This window comes from Dreissena polymorpha, chromosome 11 (assembly GCF_020536995.1).
Source record: "Dreissena polymorpha isolate Duluth1 chromosome 11, UMN_Dpol_1.0, whole genome shotgun sequence".
In the NCBI taxonomy this organism is placed as follows: domain Eukaryota; kingdom Metazoa; phylum Mollusca; class Bivalvia; order Myida; family Dreissenidae; genus Dreissena; species Dreissena polymorpha.
Window position 1 is genome coordinate 81,801,490 of NC_068365.1, and position 16,160 is coordinate 81,817,649.

General features: G+C 35.6%; 1 protein-coding gene and 1 long non-coding RNA gene across 7 annotated transcripts; both read left to right on the forward strand.

The window, feature by feature from the left end:
• The first annotated feature begins 3,307 nt into the window (after window positions 1-3,307).
• LOC127851195 (polycomb group RING finger protein 6-like) lies at window positions 3,308-4,838 on the forward strand. The gene is made up of 2 exons (XM_052384823.1): window positions 3,308-3,566; window positions 4,050-4,838. Exons 1-2 carry the CDS (start codon window positions 3,380-3,382, stop codon window positions 4,319-4,321), a joined length of 459 nt encoding a protein of 152 aa, XP_052240783.1. The 5' UTR covers window positions 3,308-3,379; the 3' UTR covers window positions 4,322-4,838.
• Window positions 4,839-6,964: 2,126 nt separating this feature from the next.
• Window positions 6,965-14,319, forward strand: LOC127850949 (uncharacterized). Of its 6 annotated transcripts, XR_008035591.1 has the most exons (6): window positions 6,970-9,960; window positions 10,126-10,211; window positions 10,395-10,902; window positions 11,092-13,661; window positions 13,794-13,853; window positions 14,018-14,319. It is a non-coding gene; the product is annotated as an uncharacterized LOC127850949 (long non-coding RNA). The 6 variants fall into 6 exon arrangements; XR_008035589.1 differs by having other exon boundaries at window positions 6,965-8,373; window positions 8,712-10,902; XR_008035590.1 differs by having other exon boundaries at window positions 10,126-10,902.
• The last annotated feature ends 1,841 nt before the right edge of the window (window positions 14,320-16,160 follow it).

Consider the following 16,160-nt stretch of genomic DNA (forward strand, 5'->3'; position numbering starts at 1 on the left):
CCCTGCTCTGTAGTTCACTTGGATGCTTTCGATAACATTCGTAATATGCGCTGTCGCATGTCCAAGGGAAGATTTTTGGCTTGAATTTTCAATGGCACTTTCTTCAGATTTTAGCGTCAGCAATACTTTTTTAAGATTGTTGATTCGTATCTGAGCTTTACCGTGCAACGATTTTAGTCTCTCTTGTTTTATGAAATACTGCTCTACGAAGTCAGTCTGCTTGTTTCCAGTTGACATTGGGTCTTGTTTTGACGTTCGCGAACCTTTAGGTTTTTTGACAGTTTGGCCGTTATTATTGGCAATAGCTTTGCGTTTATTCGAATCCTTTTTACTAGTCAAACCTGACGAGTCGTTGGAATTGTTATGTACAAGCTGCGCCAAAAAATCCGCAGCTTCTTCGTCTTCTCGCGATTTAAAACTGATTGCCAGCTTCTTCGTCTGTCATTTGTAGAAGAGAGTGCACATTTTGACAAGTTTGGTCAAGCTCACTTGGGTTGAGATATAACGCATGACTTTCATCATCCAAACAAAAACCAACATCAGCAAGTTGTTTTGACACCATTTCGCTTTGCTTACTCAAGAGTGAATGATTGAGTTTTAATAAAAGACTGGCTTTTATAGAAGACGTTTGAGGTTTGTTATTGTTTCTTTAGTTTTGCTGCATATTGCGAAAAATGTTGATATTGAAAGATGTCATAAATTCATATTTAGTTTCAAGATAATCACAATTGTGATTTTTTGTGGTTGTTACATCATGATTTGGCATTGGCTGGTGTTGCTTGCAATTAAGACTCAATGTTGTCATACAATATACTTTTCAGTTGTTTCACAATTTAGGTTCTATGAAAATAAATCATATGATTAAGGTTTGAATAAACTTGAAATTGTTAAATCACGATATGTTCAGTTATGTGATAAGACTCGAAAGTCAGCTAATGATGTAAAAACCACTTATTTCTGAATCAAACTTCTGTTGTCATTGCATTTGTTACAAGCGAGCATTATGTCGAAAACTGTCTGATCAAGTACTTTAATCCATCGTTATTCGATATGAAGTTGTTTGTGAGCGCAACGTTATTTTACTGTAGAATCAAACTATATCTATACTGCTTAAACAACGACCAACACATGAAATGCATTTCAACGTTTTATTTTACGATGATCACCAACAAACAAGCATATGCACAAAGTCAATACATATCTAATCAGTCCAATGGATTTTCATCCATCCTGTAACCTCAATTCGGCACATAGGGCACGTTTGCCCGAATAACATCAGACAGCAGTCTTCGCAAAAAGTATGCGAACATTTCGTCAAGGTACAGTTTTTTTTCGCCATCGTAACATATGGTACACGTTTTCAACGCTCGAATAGCTTCTTCCTTCTCGAGTTGAAGTTCTCCTCTTTGCGAAATCAAAGCCTGTTCCTTCTCGAATTGAAGCTGCGATATTATTCTTTCGCTTTCGCATTCATGTTGCTCTTTAAGCGCTTTCTCGCGTTTGGACCACTCTGCATTGAAATAGCGCTCTTGGTCATCAACCAAATGTTCACTCGCTTCTCTCTGATAAGAGGAAGCCCTCTGTAGACACGATGCCATTTTTTTGCAGACATCGCGACCTTCTTTGGACATAGCGAAGTCGCTGCTGTTAACGAACGCGGTAACCTGACTTCCAAGTCTGTTGAGATGATAGCCAAACGATTTGAAATCAATCGACGCCGATTGTTCTAGTCGAGTGTATGGCCTTGTAGTATGTCGCTTACCATTGCCAGTCGGTTCGCCACTGCCACTAGGAGCATCTGTCTCCTCGAACTTTGGAAGTCGGTGTGCGTATTTCGGCATGATTTCGAGTCAATGTTCTCTCTTGGAGTCTCAAATCAAGAATGATGACAATAGCTGTTCGAGTCGCTTTAAATACCCAACGGGTTGGTGCGTTTTCACTATATAGCTAGCTGACATAACTTTGCTGACATAAGAAAGTCCAGAAAATCGATGAATAGCAAATTTTTTCACGACATGCACTGCATTGACATTCATATTTGAGAAACGCACCGAACTTAGTGCATGTCTGAAAGATTTTGATGAAATGTATCTTAGCGACATTTTCATTTGAACCTTAAGCACGAAGTAACACTGCAAAATAGTTCGTTATTTATATACCAAACGTTACACAAGTACACTATGAATATGATCTAATATTTAATATATATTTTTGCGAAATGTACTGTGATCAAATATCAACGCAAAAGTTCAGTGAAAAACACATTTTTAAAATCATAATCTTTCGCGAGTAAAACTTTTTTAACATTGCATGAGAAATACACTGCAGTGCAGCGCGGTAATCAAGTGCAAATATATCGTGTTCACGTCATTTCAAAGTAAAGTCCACCAATAGATGAGTATTTGCGAAAAAGTTTAAATGTCAATTTCTCAACAACCTCTGCAGATGTTGGGATCAAAGTTTGAATATGATATTCAACTAAAAAAGCTCCACAATGATTGTTTTGAAAGTTTTATTCTTTTGTTAATGATTCTTTGACAAAAATGCGAGTTTTTGATCGAAAATAAACCCTTTATGAAGAAATCTTTTTCGCCTTTTCGTTTTGCGATACATTGTTTAAAATGTGTACCGTCAAATATGAAATTTTTGTGTGGATTAAATAATCACACATTAAAACGCCGATTATCAGCAAAAACCTGAACTTAACTCTGATAATGTTTTTTCTACAACGCACTTGAATTCATAACGTGTAGTGTATCTACGTAATTTCGCTTCATAAAAACAACCTTGAATAAAATATCGTACACCGATGTTTAAGTCAAATTTTTCCGAAACGACTCATGGAATCAATATAAAATTTACACTACAATACCCTGCTTATTGTTAGCTACAACTTTTTTATTGCTAGTTTTGTTTCAACAAATATGCTTTTACAGAAAAAATCTTTTCAATTTGTTTTATATGACAGATTTTTTTTTTATTTTGGTGATTTTGTGAAACACGACTTATTTAATCGTATAGAGAGATTTTCATTTTGAAAATTTTGATGTATGATATCAAGTGATTTCACTAGCAATTTATCGAATAAAGCAGAACTATAGCAAAACAATAAACGAACTGCTTGAAATTTATTGCAACGACATAACAGTACAATAGGGCCTAAATCGCTTTAAATGTTCCAAAACATGTAATCGGTTCAACTTAGTACTTGTGGTGCTTTTTTTCACATATGAATTTCTGCCACGCGTGAGACATTTGCTTTTCAGCGTTTTTCAGAATGTCAAGACTTAACCATCTTAGGCATTCGCAAGTCTGTGGATATATAAAGCGACCCGAACAGCTATGGTTATGAATCGTGATTTGAAACTTTAAACAAACCATGTCAAATAACCTTGCAGGGTTCGTTGTTCCGCAGACCGATGACTGGAACAGAGTGGTGCTTGCAACAGAAAATTTCGTTGTTTCGCAGACCGAGGACTGGAACGGAGTGGTGCTTGCAACAGAAAATAGGTTCGTTGTTCCGCAGACCGAGGACTGGGATGAAGAAATTCGACAGTACGAAGCAGGTATGTTCGTTGACAATGCTTGTTTACTTATTCGTTTTGTTTGCCAAATATTGAACTTTGTGAATAAAATGATGCCTAAATTTCACATTTTCTTTGTCCATGTTTCAAATGGAAATGTGCGCTTGTCGAAACACGCATTGAACGCAATTAAAAATAGTGGTGTAAAAAATAGGGTCGTACATTGCACAAGGGTTTTTAAATAAACCCTTGGCTAGCCAGGTTTTCCTTTGACACGCCGAAATGTGTAGGCCTGTTTTTAAATGTTTGAAGTCTTTGATACAACGACATTTTTTGCGAACGAACGTTCGTAGACTCAGTTACGCATTCATCTGCTATTTATACAAAAAATTGAAATGTAAATTTTATATCTATTCATGTAGGAATCAAATGCCTTATTGTCAGAGAAATAAAACGCCCGGAAATTAGCGGGGGGGGGGGGTCTGTTTCAATATATGGTTATATTGTTTTCTTGTCTATTTCCAGAGCAAGCCCAGCGCGAGTTACACACGTTGTCAAACGTGTTAAACCGTGATGTGGACAGTAGAGCAAAAGAGCTGATGGAAGAGGCTATTCGAGCAGATGCCATTCGACAATTTAAACTGTGTACCATATGTTACATTTCCGACAAAAACTGTACTTTAACAAAGTGCGGACACACATTCTGTGAAACATGTTGTGTGTTAATGTTGGGAAAATATTGTGGGATGTGCAGGGCGACGGTTACAGGATGGGTTCGGATGTTATTTACTGACTAGACTGTTTTGACTGTGTTTAACTGTTTATATGCATTTTCATTTGATGCGCGTTTGTTTTCTTGCATTTGTTTGCATTTATAAAATGTTGAAATGTGTTTCATGTGTTGGTCGTAAGTTGAGCAGGTTAGCGAATTGACTTTTAAAGCACGAAACATGTACTGTAAATCTACAGCTCTCGAACGTTATTTCTATCAATGTAAACAAGCGAGGGAAAAGAGTAAATTACATCGGTTTAACTCAATTTGCTCGAAAACCTCTCGTAATATCAAGATGAAATTTTCACCACAATATTTTATCATATGATAGGTATAATTTTTGTTTGCCTATTTTGTTTTTACTCGGCTACTTGTATCAGATATTCAACTATACAAAATTCGCTAACAAGAAAACTTTTTTGCCTTTTCGTTTTGCGACAAAAAATATATACTGTTAAATAGGGATTGTTTTTCTGAATGATTTGGTGTATCAAACTATGTATGTTTGTGAATCATTCCGATTAAACGAGCAGACAGTTAAACGCAACTTTGATAGTTTTCTTTACATAGCGCCAAAAATCATGATATGTTATAACGTCATTTTGTTTCATATAAACAACCAAGGGGCGATTAAACAGAAAATTGGTTTAAGTTAAATATCTCCGGAACGATTCATGGCATCGATATCAAATTAAAAGTACAATACCCAGCTTATTGTTAGCTACAACTTTTCTGCTGTTATTTTTGTGCCAACATACATGCTTATGTGATAAAAATCACTTGAAAAACGTTTGCAAGAAGAAAACTTTTTTATTTCCATGATTTATGAAACACGACTTATATCATCTGATAGAGAATTTCATTTCGAGCATTTTGATATAACATGCCTGTATGTATGTTGTATCGCTTGATCAAGACTGACCGAAAACCATTTTCCTATAATCACGCCTTTACTTTTTCAACATATAAACTCGGAACGTCATCTATCTGTAAGCAAGCGAAAAACACATTTTTGGAACCACGAAATCACATTTTCTCGAGAACGTCTCAAGATATCAAGATGAAATTTTCAAGACAATAATTAACAATGGGATAGCTAAAATATTTGTTTTGTATGTTTTGTTCTAACACGACTTATTGTATCAGATATTTTAGGTAACAAACTTCGCTAACAAGAAAACTTTTTTGCATACAGAGCATTTATCTTTATTTTGGTATAATCTTGTAGGAAATTCAATTCCACGCATTTTGATATATGACACTTAACTGTATGTCTCAACACAACAATAAAACAGTCCGATAACGGATTTTAACTAAACGCATTTCTGTCTAACATTAGATTTTATTTTAACGTCGAACAATCGCTCTGTACTGTAAAATGAACACTGATTTCGTACAAAGTTTAAGTCGCGTTTTCGCTACAACTAGTTGACATATATTTATGACATTTTCGCCAAAATATCAAACATGATAATAGCATCAAGTTTTGTGGGGATCATTTTTCGCTAACATTTACGCATATAGTAGAAATGCTTAGTTTTTCGCATAAAAATCACTTCGCTGAGAATGAAAAAAATTCCCATTTTAGACAAGTACATAGCAATTGATACCATTCGATAGGGAATTCTGTTCTGCACATTTTGATATATGGTAATCCACAATAAGTCTGATTTCAAGGAAACTACTTCGACAAAACGCATTCGTGCTTATAGAAATTTCGAACTTTAAAGTATCGAGTTAAACTGAATGACGTTAAGATAGCAAATATTTCACAAAACTGTGTTTGTTTGGAAGAGGTTTAACTTAACTTTCTCGATAACGCGTGAATACATTTCGATGAAATTTTCACTACCATAACTAGCAAATATATAGGAACAATGTGTGTTAAAGCATTTTTGTATTTCATCAACGAGTATATGTCAAAACTTCTGTTTATTGACCAAACTTGGGTTGGTATGAAGAAAAGATTTTCATTCCGCAATATGGTACTGAGATATTTGTATCATGCGATGGGGAATTCATTTCTGCGCATTTTGGTGTAACATACTTGATGTTTTTGTAAAACGCTGCAGTTATAAGGACAGAAAACCATATCACAACAAACACACATTTGTTGAAAATCGTAAATTTGACCCTTCGTTCTTAGTGCATATTCACGTCATTTGAATACATATCATCCTACAACTTAAAGGGACGTTTACATATCGACGATAGAAAATTGTATTTCTTGCGACTGATTTAAGTCCAATATCTTTAGAACCCGGTGTCCGAATTCAATAAAATTTTCATCAGATTAACAGAAATTTCTATGCGCACACACTGATACTATGGGTTTATACAAAATCGAATGCGCGAGTTACGATATTTTGATATAAACGCAAATTTTCATGATATTTCCAAGTTGTATGAACAATTGTACAGATAACCAAAATATTTGTATATCACTTTGTAGGCGCTATTGTGCTGAACATTTTGATATATGATGTTGGATATTTATTTTCTATTTATTCGTTATATCAATACTATACTCGCAAAACATAGTTGAAACAAGAAAATCGAGGTTGTCCCTTTAACAATGCCAGCGCAAAATACTATCGAGTTGCTTTCGTCAAAAACTACGTCATATAAACAATTTAATTTTCAAAATTCTTAGAACCCTGAATTGTTCTGGCTATGTAGAAATAAACGGGTATAACGGGGATATTTTTATGCCGGAGTTAAATGTACACTACTTATAGTGAATATTTTTGATGGATTACTCACATATTTTATATGATTTAGGATTATTTCACAATGCTACTGTAGGTTAGTAACTTTGACTAGATATTTTTCTATTTTTATTATGGGTTCATGTTTAATGTGAGCATCTGCCCAAAACTATACACTAAAGCACAAAAGGCAATGGATTTGCTGTATATCAAAACTAAAAGAAATACTGGAAATACTGGATGGATTTGATGGACTCATGCTTATCAATTTTTATGACCATTCAATCTGTGAATATTTCGGCTTGTATGGTCATGAAAAAATAGTCGCACTGTCACGCTTTGGTTAGAGAGCCCACCATGTGATCAATGACGTTTCAATCTTGATGAGAAGGGATGCACATTCCCGAATGCATCCTTCCTCATGATATGTTGAGTTAAACATGTTCATTGCACATAAAAATGTCACAGAAAGAGATGCAGTGCCAAATACCGACCGCATGCAGTGCGCGAGCATGACTAAACATGTGGTATTTGAACATATGGTATTTAAACATGTGGTATTTAAACATGTGGCATTTAAACATGTGGCATTTAAACATGTGGTATTTGAACATATGGTATTTAAACATGTGGTATTCAAACATGTGGCATTTAAACATGTGGTATTTAAACATTTGGTATTTGAACATGTGGTATTTAAACATGTGGTATTTAAACATGTGGTATTTCCAGAAGACATTTAATTCGGCTTTGCAAGACACTGTGCTTGGTATTTCGTAAACTAACATTATATAGCAAGCACGACATTAACTGTTCAATAAAACAGCGTTCATGTACATAAATTGTGTGAACTCAAATCATGAAGTATACGATTTTCTGTCATTCTTGGTTTGGTCGTTGAAGAGATAAGACGTATTTTTTGTGCTCTCGACGTCGCGCTCAGTATATAAATTGAACTGCGCGGGCAAAAAAAACGCTCAGTTGACCAATAGACTTTGACAAAGACAGACGTTAATTTTGTGATCTCTGAAAAAAATTTGACATGATTTTTTTTTATGATGACTATGTCTCAGTTGACTTTTGAACGTTAACGAATATGAACGTACTTTCGTGAGCTCTGACTACAGTATCGATGAAAAGTTTTGAGTTTAACTGACTTGACTTCGCGTTATAGAATAGCGACTTGGTACTCGGGTTATTGAATGACTGGTGGACTGTAGTGTTAGGTTATTGTCATGAGATAACAACTTGACTTTGACTTGAGTTGTGTGCAATTAAATTTGTGTTGGGGTGTCAAGCGATTGACTTCACTTGAACTCTGGACGTCGGAGTGATCAGATGTGTTTTTGAAGCTGGTGTCTACGAAAACGTGAGTACAAACTTTTGTGTTTGACTGTTGACGTGTCTCACTGTGTATGATGATTTATGATGATTTAAAGCGGCTGGCGTATTATTGTTGAGTTGTTGTACTGATAGAGAAGTGAAATGCGTTGGGTATAAATTACTCAGTACTTATACAGTGTCGATAATATGGTGTGATGAGAGATGATGGTGTTACAAAATATTTACTGAGCTACTTTGGGAAACGAACCGATGATGTAAAAACATTGGAAACATATTTCATGAAAATGCATGTGCTTATATGTACTAAATATGATATTGCTTTACTTGTATTTGCATGTCGTTAACATTTCTATTTTATTTCAGTATGCTGTGGTGAGTATTGCAGATTTAACTTGTATGTGTGGTTTTTAGTTAACGATGCTTAATGAAAACTATTATTGTACACTTAGTATGGAATGATGTGAATGATGATATGATGGGTAGAATTAATCAGTGCTTGTGTCTAGAAATGCTGAATGTTTATTGAAAAGGCTAAATGCTAGCCAAAACTAACAGTTGAGCTACCGTGGGGATGTCAAACGAATTGATGGTGTAATATGATGGTGTATCGACATACTTTTCTTATATGCACTATATTTGATACATGTATTGGTTTACATTTGTTGCATGCTGTTACAGTTTTTGTTTCAGTGTGCTGTGGTAAGTACTGTAGATATTACTTGATTTTTAGTGTCTATGAATGCTGATGTATGATAGCTATAGCATGAGCTCAATGCTAACCAGTATTATGAGTTGATGTATTGTGGTGATGCTAATCGAACTGATGATGTAACATGATGGTGAACACTTACTGAATGCATACAATTTATTGAATTGCGTTTGTTGATATGCACTATAATATGATTAATGTATTGCTTGACATGTATTTTTCATGATGTTTAATTTCAGTTTGCTGTGGTGAGTACTGTAGATTATATTGCCTATGTATAGAATTCAATAAAAGATTATGACTGAAAACTGCTTTTGATTCTTTTTGTACAGTTTTAGGGACTATAAGTCTATAACAAAAATATGTCGGTTTATGTTCATGAGTGTGGGCTTAATACAGCAATGTTTGAGTAGTACAGAAATGTTTCTTCGTTTGTGGTCGCCAGTTGTCTGTGACTTGTAAAGTGAAAAATACGCATAGCTTTGAATGCAACAACTATTTACTGTTTTAACAAAGATTGTGTACTATGCATGTTTTGATGTAGATCTTTTCAGATTTGACATAAAATGAAGACCTGTCAGTTTAACAGAGCTGGGAAACAAAGAGGTAAGTGTGTTTCATCTTACTATGAACACTGGTATTTTGACAAAAGAAGAGATAAAGTGAGTTTCTTCATTATCATGGTTTCTTTCAGAGTATAACTTATGAACAAATCAAAACCTATTTTTTACTAGATTTTCATGTACTCTTTTTTTGGATGATGAGTAACTTAAAATCATACGGCTAGTACAGTATGGAACATGAATGCTTTGTTCAGATTTTCAGATGTGTGCTGGCAGTTCAAGTCTGGCAGCTGAAGTGAACAGTCATGATTTTGTTGGAGCTCCAACAATATGCTAGAAGGTAAGTAACTATGTTTAATTTGCATTGCATGTTTTCCTATGTTTCAGACTTTTAAACAGAGATGTCATGATGACTGGAGTTGAGCACAGGGCAGTGATAAAGTAAAAGGTAAGTACTTTTGACTGAATGTTTGTTCTATGCATGTTTTGCTATAATACATTCCAGGAGTGCTTATGCAGTGATGATTTGACAGTTGAGTGAAAGTGGAGCCATGCAGTCTTGATTTTGAAGCTTCTCAACAAGCCTTGAAGGTAAGGTTAGAATGACTCAATGTTAGTGAATTATTTAAAAAAATATACTGTCAGTGAAGTACTGTCAGTTGCATTTGGACAGTTGAGCAGAACAGACGTAGCTGTAAAAGCTCTCATATCTGTTGTGTAAAACTGTCCTAATGATATGTTATGCTTGTTTGTTTCTGTTGTACTATTTTTCAGATACGTTTGGCAGTGAAGGATTGAAAGCTGACATGAACAGAAAAAAGATGCTGTTGGCAGTGATGGGTTTGGAAGCTGGCATGAACAGAAAAGCAAACATATGGTGAGTACAAAATAGTTTTTATATGGTATGTTTTGTGCATGCTTCTATGTTTCAGATGTACTTGCAGTCAACAACGAAGATGATTCAAGAAGAGAAACATTGTTGTGATGTGAATAGAACGTTCAAATAGGGTAAGTGTAACAATTGTGGTAGTTTGATTTGTACCATGTGTGTATTGCTATGTTTCAGATTGCACATGCAGAGATGGTTTCCTACTGGGTGTCAATAGAAGGGACACGAGTAAAAACGATTTCAACTGCTAAACCACAATTCAAGAAGTTGGGTAAGTTTTAAGTCATTGATTTGAGGTGTACAATGTGTTCTTTACTTTGTTGCAGATTCGAGTCACTGGTTTACACATGGAAGAAGATTTCCACCTCTGTGACACATCTTTACAAAAGCAAGGTAAGTTGACCAAGTTGTTTTTTTATTTGTTCTGCTATAATGTGATGTTATGCTATTTTTCAGGTTTTCCATGTAGCTATGGATAAAACAATTTTAAGACAGAATAGCTGCTGCAGCTTGGTTCTGTGTTGGTTTTTGTTTAAAAACGTTTTACATGCATGTGTGTTTCAAAATATTTTGTTTCAGTAGAGGGCCAGATGTCGAGCAGTACAGATGTGTTTCTTGGAGGGAGCTCCCAAACCGTGAGTACAAGTATTTGATATTTAGAAGTCTATGTGAAAGATAATAGCAATGGTAGAATCTATCAGTACTTGTGTTTAGAAATGCTGATGTGTGACGGTTAACTGAAAAGGGTAAATGCTAGCCAGTACTTACACCTGAGCAAACGTGGGATGTCGAACTAACTGATGATGTACTATGATGGTGAACACTTACTTTGTGTATCGAAATGCTTTTGTTGATATGAGTGTGAGCTTAATACAGCAATGTTTGAGTAATACAAAAAATGTATGTACTCTTTTGTGGTCGCCAGTTGTCTGTGATATGTATAGTAAAAAAAACACAACACAAAGCTATGAAGCATACAATTGTTTTAAGATTTTATCAATGATTGTGTACTATGCATGTTTTGATTTAGTTCGTTTCAGATATGACATGACCTGAATATTTGACAGTCGAACGGAGCTGAGCATTGCAGAAAAGGTCTCATAGTAGCCTCAACAGTGAATAAGGATATCAACTGCTGTGACTAAACTGTTGAAGAAGGGTAAGTGGAACAATGTGTTTGTTTTATAAGTACCATGTATGCTTTATTTTGCTCTGTTTCAGAGTAGACATACAAACAGTGTCTTGCTTTGCATGCTATTTTTTAGGTCTCTCATGCAGTGAGGGAAAAGAAGAAGATTTCAATAAAGAATCACTGCTGCAACTCAGCTCTTTAAACAAGGTAAGTGTTTACTATGTTGTATACAAAATGTTTCTCTTTCTTACTATGTTTCAGGTTAACATTGCAGAGATGTTTTGACAGCTTGTGACAGAAAAGAAATTCAGCAGCTGTGTCTTGACTGTAGCCACAAGGTAAGTCGAAACAAATATACTGGTTTGTATGTTGTGTTGTTATGCCCTTCTATGTTTCAGACTTACATTGCTGTGACTGTTCCACAGTGGGTCAAAAAAAAGACGAATACAGGTTTCAAGAAGAAAATTGGCTGTTAAAACTCTGCACAAAATATGAGGTAAGTGAACTACTCTTTTGGTTTGTGTTGTGCTTTGTTCTGCTTAACTATTTTTCAGATTTGAGTGGTGGGTCGTTACAGAGCAGACTTTTTGACAAGTGAGAAGTTGAGAAACAGAGAATGATTTAAGATCAGCTAGGTAAGTCTTGATTATTATGCATTGCTAAATGTTGTTTTTTATTTCAGTATGGCTGTGGTAAGTACACTAACTTTCTATAATTTAATATTGAACTGCTTTGATAACTTGTATCCTGCTATGCAATGCTTAATATATATTTTTCATTTCAGTATGGCTGTGGTAAGTACACAAACTTTCTTTAATTTTCACATTGAACTGTTTTGATGACTTGTATCCTGCTATGCAAAATGTCTTTTTTTTATTTCAGTAGCCTGTTGGTAAGTACGCTAACTTTCTATAATTTCATAGTGAATTGTTTTGATGACCTGTATTCTGCATTGTAAAATGTGTTTCTTTTTTATTTCAGTATGGCTGTGGTAAGTACAATTGCCTTTCATATTGAACTGTTTTGATGACCTGTATTTTGCATTGTAAAATGTGTTTCTTTTTCATTTCAGTATGGCTGTGGTAAGTACACAAACTTTCTTTAATTTTCATATTGAACTGTTTTGATGACTTGTATTCTGCTATACAAAATGTGTTTTTATCAGTTCAGTTGCCTGATTGTAAGTACAATTTGCTTCTTTAAATTGCATGTTGAAATATATTTGATGACTTTTGTTTTGCTATGCTCTTTTTCATTTCAGTTGGGCAGATGTAAGTACACTTCATTTATGTAAAAACTGAATATGATTGTTGTGCTATACAAAATGTGCTTTTCTCAATTTCGGGTCAGCAATGGTAAGTAGATTGTGTTTCTTTATGTATAATTTTGTATACATATTGTTTTTTTCATCATAGCATGTTTTTCATATTTATGCTTTGTGTAAGTAAAATGTTCATAAATCATTCTTATCTTAAAACTAAAAATGTATTGTGCTATGCAAAATGTCTGTATGATTTCAGTTGCCAGAGGTGAGTACCATTACAGTTGAAAAGTTAGTTTTGTTTAGTTCAAGTTTTGGTTCACAGTTCTGTTTGTTATTTGGCAAAATTTACATGTATGCATTGAGTCTTGATTTCAGCTCGATTGTGGACTGAAGAAGATTGTGCGCAGAGGGATTGGATACAAAATACAAAGTAAGTACTAAGTTTCTTACTAAAAGTTTTGAGTTGTATTCATTGTGTGTTAATATGCTATGATTGCTATGAACATGACTTTTGTATTTCAGCGAAGACAACATAGGTAAGTAAAATTGTTATCTGTTTCATGTTTACTGTTACAGTTCAATATTGTGTTTATAAATTGTAAGTTGTACAAACACATTCAAAAGTTTCTGATCATGCTTTCGATTTCATTTCAGCTTTACTGCTGGACGAGTGTTCTCTACTACTAGACGTGTCAGGTTTACTACCAGGCGAGCAGTGACAACAAGGCGCCTTTGTGAAAACAACACAACAAAAAAGTGAGTATTAGTTGAACAATTGATTGAAATTGTTTTACTGTATGTTATACTTAAATGCAAAATTGTGCACATAAATTGTAAGTTGTACAATTACAATGAAAGTTTCTGATCATGCTTTTTATTTCATTTCAGCTGTACTGCTAGACGAGCAGTGACAGAAAGGCGCCTGAACATGCAACACAAAACAAAAAAGTAAGTATCAGTTAAACAGTTGGTAGAGTTGTGTGTTTTTCTTTAGCAGTTTGTGTTTACTATTTTATTTGATACATGGTATATTACACATGCATGTTTTTATCATTTCAGGCTGTTTACTTTCATCGTTTACTGTTTAACACAATTTGCTTTTCTATTTTCAGTGCCAATATCCAAACCTTGATGTGGACACCGAGTAGTCAATACATACGTGTGGCGTATAGCTGCGACAAAACCGTGGGTCCATCGCACCGATAACTTGAACATTGGCCCGTGTATGGACATCAGTGCAACTTTGTGAATCCATGTAACTTTGTGAATCCATGTAACATTGCGAATGTGTGTCGATCGAAAAATGTGTACATTCTGCACTGAAACGAACTCGGTGTTGCAAGTGGCAAGTGTTGACAGTGTGTATGTTTATGTTTATGTTTTTACATGAAAAATAAAGGAGATTGTTGTTTTATTGTGCTGGCCAGCAATATTGATGTATTGATGTATGTGTTTGTGTTTAAACTATGCAATACCAAAATCAAACAAAAAATAAACATTAACAGTCATTAACTGTGTTTGGGCGGCCGAGGGGTTTAAGACTCCACAAGTGTGAAGCGCACTGATAGCACTTGGGGGTAAACACCTCGGTATTTCGGTGCTAAAATGTTTTCACGGTGCTTATTTTGACGCACTGTTAGAACTACCAACCAGTAAATGATTGCTTGATTTATAAAACAAATATTCAGTCTCTACTTTGGCACAAGAGACTCTAAGTATCAAATACCAACAATTTAGACGCAGACAATCACATGGTGGTACACCAGTCCGAATATACTCATTGCTCTAGCCAGGATTGCAAATTACTTGTGTTGACTAGCAAGGCTCCCTAGTAACGGAGCAGTGTTACTGGCGTTTTTTGGGTCGATAGTGCTTAGGTGAGGTTTTGCTCGAATCGGGAGCGGGTCACTCGCTTGGGCGAGTTAGTTTTCGCTCGTAGTTTCCAATCTGGCTAGATCAATGTAAGGTTGTCGTTGACTGCTATTTGGCAAGCAGAAAGACAACAGCGGTTAATTAACTGAGTATGGGCGACCGAGGTATGTAGGTGTCAATAGACCGACTCCACAAGTTGCGAAGCGAACCGATAGCACTTGAGGGGAAACGCCTCGGTTTTCGGTTCTAACATGTGTTATCCATGCTGTCGTTATACTCTGGCAAGGCTCCTCAATCTATCGCGAGGGACACTCATTATTGCCCGCAAGCTTTAGAACCTGACGTGGGTCGATGCGTATGCGAGTCCGAGGACGCGATGGCATTTGATAAGGCTACCAACCAGTTAATGATTGCATGATCTATAAAACCAAATTTTAAGTCTACTTGGGCACAAGAGATTCCAAGTACCAAAATACCAACAATTAACAAGCAGACGCTTTTCAAAACTATGACCGCTGAGATTGATAGTCAGATGGAGTCCTGCCCATTTAGCTGTGTAGCGGTCTAGGGCGGGGTTGCAAGTCAATACGAAATGAGGCGCTATAAAGCAACTCGTCCCCGTTATGACCGTCAATACTTTCGACACTATCTGGGAATCCTTTCAACACCACATTGTTGCGCTGTTGGAAGGGTGGTAGGCACGCATGGTGACATGCCTGTGCTTTGCTATGCGACACCATGGTATTTTCGTACGGTGACACGAAATATCTTAATCTGGCTCTCTCAGAAACGCAGGCACGCGTTGACCGAACCTGACCGATGACCGAGCAATAACATTTCTATTAAGTGCTTCAATGCACAAAGTCTGCTAGGGCTGGGGTGGGAAGGCGACTTCTCTTGTACTCAGACAAGAGGAACGGTCACAAGTCCGTGAAAACGCCGAGTGACACCACTAGCTTTCAATCGTACAAAGCAAAAAACTTTCAAACTTTAGTTTGAGGTGAAATGATAAAAAAACTATATAAACAACTAACCGTTATAAGATATTTGCCATATGGACACAAACTATGCTACTCAATGTTGCGTTGAACATTAATTGCGCCTTACGAACTACTCGTGTTGAAACTAACATTGAGTGACTCGTAAACTTAAAGCAGTTACTCGCTTTTGACTGCATACACATTTTGTACAACGGCTCGTTATTGGTATGACTTGTTTTTCAATGAGACACATTAACACAAACGTTCAACAGTATTTAGGCTTTATATTGCGCTTGTAGAATATACGAACAAAACACACTATATAATCTACAATCGATCGCATAGTTAGCTACTTGAGTTGATATTGACAAGCGCTGGTCAATCATCTTGTTGGTAAGCTTTC